This window comes from Pinus tabuliformis, chromosome 2_2 (genome assembly GCF_031772625.1).
Source record: "Pinus tabuliformis cultivar Carrire ecotype Pingquan chromosome 2_2, CPIR1, whole genome shotgun sequence".
Taxonomy (NCBI): Eukaryota; Viridiplantae; Streptophyta; class Pinopsida; order Pinales; family Pinaceae; genus Pinus; species Pinus tabuliformis.
The window spans coordinates 1,056,943,129-1,056,953,981 of record NC_142300.1 but is presented as its reverse complement, the minus strand read 5'-3'; the positions used below and the strand labels follow the sequence as shown (position 1 = coordinate 1,056,953,981).

The following is a 10,853-nucleotide window of genomic DNA, read 5'->3' as shown; positions in this document are numbered from 1 at the left end:
CCCATTTCTAAAGGAGTATATAGAGATTCTGTGTGTGTGTAAAAGCATACCTACACAGGAGCATGTTACTAATGGAGTATATATATAATATATACTCCATCCAACTCTAACTAGGGTCATTATACATAACCCCTCATACACTGGTATGTGTGCGTATACCCATTTCTAAAGGAGTATATAGATTTGAATCTCGACAAAACCATCTTGGGGATGTGTCTGTGTGTAAGCCTACACATATAAGTGTATGGTCGTAATGGAGTGTGTGTAAAAGCATACCTATACAAGGGTATGTTCCTAACAGAGTATCATATATACACCATTAGGAATATACACATGTATAGATAGGCTTACATAAACACACACGCAAGATGGGCCTTGTGGAGAGACTTTGACTCTATAATGTGCCCACTGGAGTCCGGGCTTTATTTAAGATTAACTTGATAGTGTAGTTTGATCTTAATATAGCTTGATTGACACACTTGCACTTGATAAGTTATGGCTGCACCATAATTCCTTTTTTATTTAGTTGGGTCAACCACAACATAAATCTATAATAATTTTGCAACTAGTATTGCAGGGTTACACACAAATTTGTGGCCTTGTATAGTCTGACTGAAAGCTCTATCTCTAAGGTTGCCATTGCTCTTGTTCACACAAGACGTTGCATTTCAAATACTGAGAGGTAATTGCAAGGTATCCATTTGGTTCTTTGCTGAGTTACAATACAGACCTTTCATTCCTCAAACTTGGGAAATACTTATATACCATTACGAAGGTAAATTAGATCGTTCTTACTAAATACAAACTTTACTAACATAAAAACACAAGCATACCACCATATGCGTTTTCTTTCCATATGGTAGAAGAATTACTAAAATGCCTCAAATGTAGAGGAAACAAGAAGACTTAAAATTCTTGAATTACTGTATGATACTAAATGAAACCATTATGAGCCATACAGTAAACGTCTGCGAAGAATATTACAATGCAATGGATTGTTGTATACATTTTGTGACTTCTAATTTCATGTACCTCCAAATTTCTTCAGATAGACTCATTTTTTCAACCATCTGCATAATAAATGTTTCTGCCCATGGTTCTTCCTTCCCTAAACTGCTTAGCTCAACTGGCACAGAAAAGCTGCTCCAATACAATGTGATCAGTAATGAGCATAATTCAGGAAGGTTTCCAAAATAATAAAACAAGTACATGGAAAAGTGAAAAAAAAATCAGCCAGCAAAATGTTGATCGTTTCTTTTCTATAGTTTTTTCAAAGTTTGTTGTTATAAAATGCCTTGCTGATACTGTAATGCCACTAAAGAAACAAATAAGACTTACTTCAGTTATTCTAGAAGTCACTATTCCATTGATTTTATGAATATTTGCAAATATCTCATCGGTAAAACAGACAAGCTAGAAAGAAATTCAAGTTGACAACTCGCCATGCTGTCAATAAATGGCCCCAGTAAAAACCAAACAAGCATCCCTCCATAGAATCTGCCTTTAGACTTCTACATGAAAACCTACTTTAAGAAATCAATCAGATCAATACCAGAAATTATTGCCTCGCTAACCTGACACAGTGCCATGTCACAGTGAGTTGAACCACTCATAAGGTTTATCAAAGTCTCAGCTGAAATGTTACCAAATGCTTGCATATGCACCAGGTATCCCTATTTTCTCGAGGGAGTAATCATCATTTTCCTATTTCAGTAGTTATGAAAATATTGTTGAAATGTGAAATACTTCATTCAGTGGACCTTGTTGAAATTGTAGCTATGGTCGGTCTTTGTAAAAAATTGTACTTTCATTGTACTTGAGAAAAACAAAATCATTATCATTTCTAGAATGATCTTCATGGTTTTGTTTTGGTCAGAAATATAGTTTTGAAAAGAAGGAAACTATTATTTTCAAGTGGCTCCACAAGTGCTAGGCTGCCTCTTCTAGATGGTCAATTTGACTTACCTAAAAACTCACATGATGGCTAGTTGGCTACCCTTGAAACTCTCTTATTCAGTTCACATGATGACTAGTTGGCTTGCCTTGAAACTCTCTCATTCGGATCACATGATGGCTATGCATGTAGAGAAATCTAGGCACAGGAAGTGTAGGTGATTTCTCTTCTTTGATAACTTCTTCTGATGTATTTTTACTTTACTTGATTAACTTTCTCTTTCGTTTATTATTATTAGTGTTCTCTATCATCAAACAACTACCAAATCATAAAGAACAATGACACAACAGGACACAAGATGTAGGCAATTAGCCAGGGCCAAAACCTCTCCAAGTTGAGAGGAAACCCACCAGAATTCTTTCTCTTCTTATAGACCTTCAATTGACAACGTCCAAGACCTTTGACCCTTGACCAAGACCAAGTCAAACCTTGCTTCTAGCAACTTCTACATATTTGACTTCCAATAACTTCTTTAGCAACTTCGACCTGACTAGTAGCTTCTTCTCAACTTCGATCTGCCTAGCAGCTTTTTCTGCAACTTCGACCTACCCAACAACTTCTTCTGCAACTTCGACTTGCCCAGCAGCTTCTTTTGCAACTTCGACCTGCCCAGCAGCTTCTTCTGCAGAAACCCTAACCCTTGCACGTGAGAGAAATAATGGTGTATTTTTGCTCCTCTCTTCTTCGCTTGGGTAGATTCTCTCTCCTAGAGAATTTGGCTTCCAAAATAGCTCTTCTTGATGACCTAACTTCACTTCTACAACTCAGCTTTACTGCAACAGCATGAACCCTAATTCCTTCACACATGTGGAGAGAAATAGCCCAAAAACAATCCCAAAAATTCGACTTCTTCTTCTTCCTTTGTCCTCTTCTTTTTGCACTTCTTCTCTTCCTTGTGATCGAACTTGTGTGAGTGAAGTGTGTCTTCCAAATGAGGTCAAAGTCTTCTTTATATAGGCTTCTCAATGGGTCGAATTGCTCCTTTAGGCCAACTTGTCTTCCTATGTAGGCTGACTTGATCTTTGTGCCATGACGAGGTCTTGGAGGGTCTTTTGACTCAATAAATTTTCTTTTACAATATGTAACATGCCCAAATGGGTCTTTAATACATGACAATGACTCAATGACTTTATGACAAACCTAGAAGCACTCAATGGGTGCTTGACCTATAAAATAAATTCTCTTGAGCATGAAACCCATGCCTCAAGACTCACAATAATAAATTTATTTTTCTCTTTTCATTAAATACATAAAATCATGATTACATATGTCATTATGAAGATCAAACCTAGTTACATATTTCAACAATATAGAGTGGTTAATTTGCTCCCTTTGGTATGCAATTCAAACACACATACTTTACTCCTCTGCTCTCTTATGAGAAGAGGTTTGAGATCTACTTATACTTTTGATCTGAAGTCTCGTGGTCCGAGATCTATAGATCTTCTCATTACATTTATGATCTTATATTATTGATTCAAGGTCTTCTCATTGTTAGAAAATCATAAAGGCAAAAATATTTTCTTATGTTGATAATTAGTTATGATATTCTTGTAGTCTTATTCTCTTTCTTTATGTTCTTTTATCTTCATATTATCAAGCAATCGTCAAATAAAAACATTAAGATCAACGACACCAGATATAGGCACTCAGCCAAGGCTAAAAACCCTCTATGGGGCGTGAAAATTTGGAAGCCCAAATTTCTACTGCAGCAACTGATTACGTTTCTTCTATTTGTTAATTATGGAACAAAATTATTTACTACTTCCTATAGTAAACACCGAAACTAATACACTACAGCCTTCACCATTTAAATAAAATGTGGAAACAAGAAATAAATACAAAACATCTACATAGTTATTTTTGGACAAATGTCCCCAGAAAAACTCAATGCGGGAAAACCGGTGCAACAGCTGGGGGTTTTATTATTAAGCAGTAGTAATTTCTAAATACAATCTCTGGATGCCTTCCCAACAATCCAGTTACAGAGAATATCACTGACAGAGAGATAAGTGAGGTTACCTCACACTATCACTGGAAATCTTGATTGATCCAGCCAATGAATGAGTTACCCTTGGTTCCCTCTACGCTACCTCTGCACAGTCACTACATCAGCCCAACATCACACCCTCTGGGGACAGCGTCACCCCTTCAACTAATCGATTTGCTGCCCAGGGCTTCGATTAGCACCTCCTGGTCTCATACCTCGGCTTCTAGCTTCTGCAATTGATTCCTTCACCAAATTTTCAGATTCCCTCTTGGCTTCTGTGCTGCCTCAGCGTGGCTCTGCGTCAACCTCTCTGGCTTTGTGCTACCTCTGCTGGATCTCTCTCTGCCTTCTCTACTGAGTGTTCTCTGACTAGGAAATATTTCCCTTCGGATACTATCCCTGCCCCTCACTACAAAAGATCACTATCGAAGATCTCTCCGGCCATTGCTCTGCTTCAGAAAATCGAACTTCTAATCTCCCCTATGTGTGTTCTCCAAGTGCCCTCAAGCCTCTTCTTATATCTTTCTGTTGGACAACCAACGGCCCAAATTAACTTCTGATCAATGGCTTAGATTATTTTGTCTTGATCCTCATCTTCTTCTAGAAGTTTCACCCACAGTTAGATTAATATCCTTTAATTATTTTAATTTCCTAAGTTTAGACTTAGGCACCCATTAAAAATAATTAATTATTTTAATAAAACTGTCTCCAGGTGGAATTTCCCAAAACTATTTCTGGGTATTGGAGAATGCATGTGTCTACGCCCACCTGCAAATACCCCTCTTAGCGAGAAATGTGCTCTAGCAATGCATCCTGTTGAACCATGACTTTGTTCTGTAACATCTCTTGCGCTGCTGATGTTTGACATCTTGTCCACCAACTACTACGCAAATGTTGCATCTGTACTGTTGTTGACCCTGCCATTGTCGACACTGCATCCGTACTGCAACTCCCTCTCAATTTTGCATGTGTTGCTGCTGGCACTACCACTGCGAATACTGCATTTGCACTGCAACCTTCTCCAATTGTTGTTGCTACTGCACCAGCAACAAAAAAGCATCCCAAATTACTGAACTGGTGTTTAGTGCATAGTTTTCAAAACCGTTTTAAAAAATCGATTACCGGTCTAACCGGCCGGTTAGCAAGGCCGCCGGTCTAGACCGACCAAAAATCCCGGTTGGAAGGCCCCCTTCGCCCAGTTTTTGCCCTAACCGGTGAAAAACCGGCCGGTTTAGGACGGAACCGGCCGGTTTTTATCAAACCGGCCGGTTTTAGGCATGCTCCATGACAAAGTCCAAGAACTTGAAAGACAGATGATCAACAGTCAAACCTCCTGTTCTGATAGTACCATTTCAGTGGCTATGCGAGTAGGTTATCCCATTTACATCCAATCTACATCTCCAGGGTATTTAATTTGGATTATCCTCCTGAAATCACCAGCATTCCAATAGATTTTATAGTTCTCATTTTACTACAACAGAGATTCACCAATTCTCTCGTTTAACAAAATAGCACACCATAAAATAAGACAGGGAAGCAGGTCTTTAAGAGAGGGTTGGTTGTGCCCTTTACCTTCTATAATTCATGAATTGGTTTACTTTGCCCCTATATTTAGGTATCAGTAAGGCTTAAATTTCCCATCTATTTAGTTATTAGTAATAATTCCTGATCATCTAATTTCCAAAGGTTTCTGATCAGTAAAGTTTGACCTATGAAGTGAAATTTTAGGAGGGGATCGGTTGCTTCCTTTATCTTCTATAGTTCATGAAACGGCTTACTTTGCCCATGTATACAATTATCAGTAATAATCCCACTCCTCTGATTTTCCAAAGGCTTCTGATCAGTAAATTTTCGCCTATTATTCAAGTACAAGAAAATGGACCACTTTCACTAGCATGCCTTTGGAGAAAGCACATTGTGGTAAAGGGAGTTCTATCACAGTGGAAATGAGACCAAGTACTTCTTCAGTTGAAACTTGAGAAATCAAAGGTCCTCCCTTGAAAAGGTCAAATCTTTTGCAGCAGGCCAAAGACATAAAGGACATGTTGGATTGAAGATTGATGCCATATGCATTTACTACTATGAACACTTAGGTTCTGAAATCTAATGCTAAGGCCTGAATAATGAAGATCATTATTTGCACAAAATGTTGCTATAGTGATTTGGAAGCAGTGATGGACTTCATCACATGAGCAAAGGCTCTAGGGTTTTGACATTTGGGTGTGAAAAAGGAACTTGTGAAATTGGAAGGACTGTAGGCCAATGGCCTCATAGCTTGCACCATTGTTTTTGGACTTTATAGGCCATTTAGAGCCTCATTTCTTATGTATTTTGCTATTTTGTCGATGATATGTATTGCACTCGGTGCCATTTTGATATATTCACCTTTACATGGTATATAAATGAGCAAACTTTGCATATTTTGTCTCTATTGGCTTGGAATCATGGTTTTACATCTTAAAAATAGTTTTGTTTCCTTAAAAATTAATTATTTAATGTTTTTTTTAAAACCAGTTCGTTTAGACCAAACCAGTCCCGGTTAGACCGGTTCCGGTCGGTAAACCGGTTCATTAGGTGGACCGGTCCGGTCACCGGTTCCGGTTTTAAAAACTATGGTTTAGTGTGATATGTCTCGTTGTTTGAGTTTTGATTGCTGCTAGTCTCTATGTTGACCCTCTGAAACCTCTGCGTTGTTGCTGACCTCTGCTCTGTGCCATCTGCACTGCTGTCAACTCTAGCTTTGTGTTGCTCAATCTCTGGCGCTTCTAGCCACTGCAACTGTCACTCCGACACTGCTCTGCATTAATTGACCTGGTCCATCCTACTACTACTGATCTGGGCTTTTGTAGCAAGGAATTGATCCGAGAGGTGGGGTCCTCAAGGATCCTGCCTATCTGCAGTTCTTTCGAACTACAGCTCTAAATCTCCCCACCTCCCTCCTGGAGATGCCTGGGCTATCATGGCAAACTCCTCCTCCTCGATCTTCACGACTGCAACCTTTGAATCATGTTTCTCATCTTTTTCCTTCTTCCTAAGAGGACACTGTGTCACGTAGTGACCGAATTTACCACACCTGAAGCATTCGATCTTTGAAGCATCTTTCTTCTTCTTCCACTGCTCCTGTTGCCCCTTGGATGCGAGGGATGCATTCTCTTCCTCCTCCTTGGGCTTCTACCCAATGTTGCTGCTTCCGTCAATTTTACACATGACCAAGTCTCTCCTCAGCTCCTCTTGCTTAAGAGTTGTCCACATTCCATCCCAATCTGGCAAAGTTGCCCTGCCCAGGATGCTCTGGACAAAAACTTGCCACTCCTCAGATATTGAAATTAGGGTCAGTCTTACCATCTTGGAACCTTGAGGTGTTGACCCCACAGCTGCCAGCTTGTCTCGGGTCTCCTGAAGCTTAGTAAGGAATGGATCAATGCGCTCCCCCTTCTGCATCTGCATAGATCTCATCTTCTACTCCAAGTACATCTTTCGCTACTCGGAAGATCCCTGATATAGCGTCGACAAAGCATCCAACATCTCCTTGGCAATGTCTCCGCCAGCGATGTGACAGACTATATGATCCTTCACTCTGTCAAGGATCATTCTCTTGGTCTTTGTCATTTCTCCCTTGTACTTCTTGAGTGGATATGGATCCACGGGCTCAACTACCACATTGTCGACGTAGATCTTGAGAAAATGCTCATCCAGAAGGCACGACATCCTTACCTTCGAAATCACATAGTTGGATGCACCATCCAACCTATCGTGATCTCTCAATCCACCGGCCGCCATCTCTACCAATCGAAAAAGTCGAACGACTTCCTCTCTCCTGCTGCTATTCAGCAAATGAGAATTCAAATTCCCTGGGTAGGAATTCTCTGAGGAAGAAATTCCCTCAAGTGTCTCTCTCCTTCCTTTTGACGTCTTTTTACGCAGCAACTGCCTGCAGAAAACTACATCCCACCAGAAAACCCCTCTTCGCTGAAGCTAAAGTTGTGATGCTCCCTCTGTCACTAACAGATTTCGATCTGGAAATCCTACCTCTTTGTCGACTCACTCAAAGAGAGATTTACCATGAAAATCTTGCCCTCCTGGCCTGAACCGCAATTCTGAGAATTCCCACCCCTCTCTGTCCTTTTCGAACTTCGAAAAGTCCATAAACATGATTAATTCCTTTATCGAGTCCGCCCTTCAAGTCGCTATCGCATATCACAGCCGGTCGATTCCCTCGCTTCCCTTTGTATTTGGAAATTCATGAAAAACTCTGGAAAAGATGAAAAATTTCCTTTGGCGGACTTCAAAATATATATATTTCACTTCCCGGACCCTTTCGGGTTTGGACTTCATCGCTATCGGCGCTGGCCTAAGGTTCCTTTCGTATTTTCGTTATATAACGAAAATACACGAAATATAATAAAAATGGCCAATCCGTAGACTTCAAATATTATATAATATCATATATAATGTCGTCGAGTCTAGCTATCGAGTCGCCCATCCCATATGTATATGCAAAGGCCCTACCCCATGGTTTCCATCGATAGTGATACAGCGATGTAACGTGGGCCGCCAATCTGCGCGCGCGATCGACGGTCCATGTTTAATCGTCAATCGCAATCGCAACTTCCATATTGTTGCGCCGATACCGCCAATTTCAACCCACCGATCCGATCGTTGATCGACGGTGTCCAGCGTCGATTGCCACTGCCTGTGACCACCAATTTGCGATTTGCCGCTTAGATCTGGGCCGTTGATCGGCCAGATCTAATGGCTGCTATGCATTCTTGAGTTTTAAGCCTCTGATACATGGTTTTTCATGATTTTGAAGTGTTTTAGCCTCCCGATAGTGCATTTCTGTCCTTCCAAGGGCTCTCCTCCCTCGCTTGTTTGGATCTTTAGATGATCCTAAGCACTTTTGAAGACTTAGGGAGCGCTTTGGAGCATATTTGGATCCATTTGCATGATTTTAAGCAAACTTTGGAGACTTTGGGAGTGATTTGGATCCATTTTTGGGCCAAACGCCAACAAAGCTAACAAGGGCAATGAAGCATCCTTTCCGACAACAGCCAGTAAACAAAGTGTTGGGGCACTCATCAAGTTGTGGCTTGATCTATAGGGCGTTGGGGCATCCTTCTAGTTGCAACAGGATATTAGGGTTTAGTAGCATCCTACAGGTTGTGGCTTGTGAATTAGGGGGTTGACACATCCCTCAGTTGTAGTTGAAATCTTGATGTAATTAATATTTCTTTTAAAGAGAGAAGAAGACAATTACTAGAGAAGTGTTCGATGGTTTTTGACCCAAAGGGGGTTTTCCACCTAAAAATATCTGTGTCTATTGTTTTATCTTCCTGCATTGTTGTATGGTGTTGTCTACTACTGATTATTGTTTATAATTGTTGAAGAAGAACATTAATAATAACTGAAGAATAACTAATTCTCTAAAAAGGATTAAAAAGTGTTAATTGCTAAGAAATATTGATTCACCCCCCCTTCTCTGTATTTCCAACAATTTCCTTAGTCCACCCTTCAATTGATAGGTGTTAGTGTATAATAATGTGGCAACGGAAGGGAGAAGACTTCATGGTCAAGTGTCATGGTCAAAGGGACCAGCTTATGGGGGTGTCCACATCCTGACTGTATTGATGTGAGGAGGGAGCATTTGTGGATGCATGTGTTACCAGCTTGGCCTAAGTTTTCCACCCCAATTGTTTGTCTTTTACTTCTTCTTAATTATTCCTTGTATTACCGCTTATAGCTTAAGGGTTAGAGCTTGCTTTTTGTGATGTGACAGTTTTATTACCCCTTGAGATGAGTCAATTTATTACTCAGCTGGGTTCAGACATGCAAAGGTTCCTTTTTGATGTAATGAAGCATATCATGTGCTCAGGAACCAAGTGATGGCCATATGAGAGAGGTAGAGCTCATGCTAGGTTTTTGCCCACATGCTAATCTTTATGTTCCGACCATCTTTGCATTTTGGTTTGCTTTCTTTTGTTTCATTGTGGCCTTGATATGCTTTTAGTAGTCTTTTAGCTGCATCAACCTCCCACAGCAAATTTTTTGGGCCCTACTCAAGGTCTATGAACATATGGGTGTCAAATCCCAAAGAACCAATGACAAGCTGAACTTAAAGAATGGAAGTGAGACACAGGGCTTGTATTCTGGCATGGAAAGTGTTAAGTATGGTATAGGGAAAAGATTGAACACGCTATCTCAATCATAGCTTTCCAAGTAGTGCCCCTCCTTTAACCCAAAGGGCCTGAAGGAAGGTCCCACTAGACTAGGATTAAAGATTAACCCCCCTGGAAGGTGAGAGAAAAAAATTATGTTCAAGGTCTATCAATCTTCCAAATCACCCCATTATTCATACTAAATGCCCAAAAACAAACAAGTATAAGCACTCGATTGCAAAATGATCAAAGTACCTTTTGAGTAGCAGCCCACCTTCATCCAATAGTAAATACAGATGGTGAGAGGCACATGGCTGATGCAAATGGCGGAGGCACATAGCATATCATCATCTAATGGTGACTAGAAGAGGCTGCTCACTGTCCGGTTGACCGGCTGGCTATCAAATGTAGGACAAAAACTTCCTCCTATAGGGTTACCCATTTTGCTGGGTAACAGATACATGAAATGCCTCGTGAAAGGGGTGAAATGTATGTTTTCGATTACGACCCTATAGCTGAAATTTCAGCAGATCTATCATCCATTTACCCCTGGTTTAAATGTCTTGGTATGCAGTGTCTACACTCCTGAATCTTCTATACAATGTTTCAGTTTATGCAGACTTGAAGTTTTGATAGTTGTGTTTAAAATTTTCAGCTTTAGTTGTAAGTGTTAAATTCTGTGTAAAAATGTTATCATGAGAAGAAATTTGAAATTAATATCTTTTTAAAAATCCACCCTGCTTAATACAGAAAC

General features: G+C 40.1%; 1 protein-coding gene across 4 annotated transcripts in view; it reads right to left on the bottom strand.

Moving 5' to 3' along the window:
• Window positions 1–912: 912 nt before the first annotated feature.
• LOC149197036 (uncharacterized) overlaps window positions 913–10,853 on the bottom strand; it is a 224,831-nt gene continuing 214,890 nt past the window's right edge. For all 4 annotated transcript variants that reach the window (XM_089405728.1, XM_089405727.1, XM_089405730.1 and 1 more), the window contains one exon: window positions 913–1,140. In XM_089405728.1, the coding sequence (XP_089261854.1) occupies window positions 1,118–1,140 (23 nt within the window). In that variant the 3' untranslated portion in view covers window positions 913–1,117. The remainder of the gene's footprint in view (window positions 1,141–10,853) is intronic.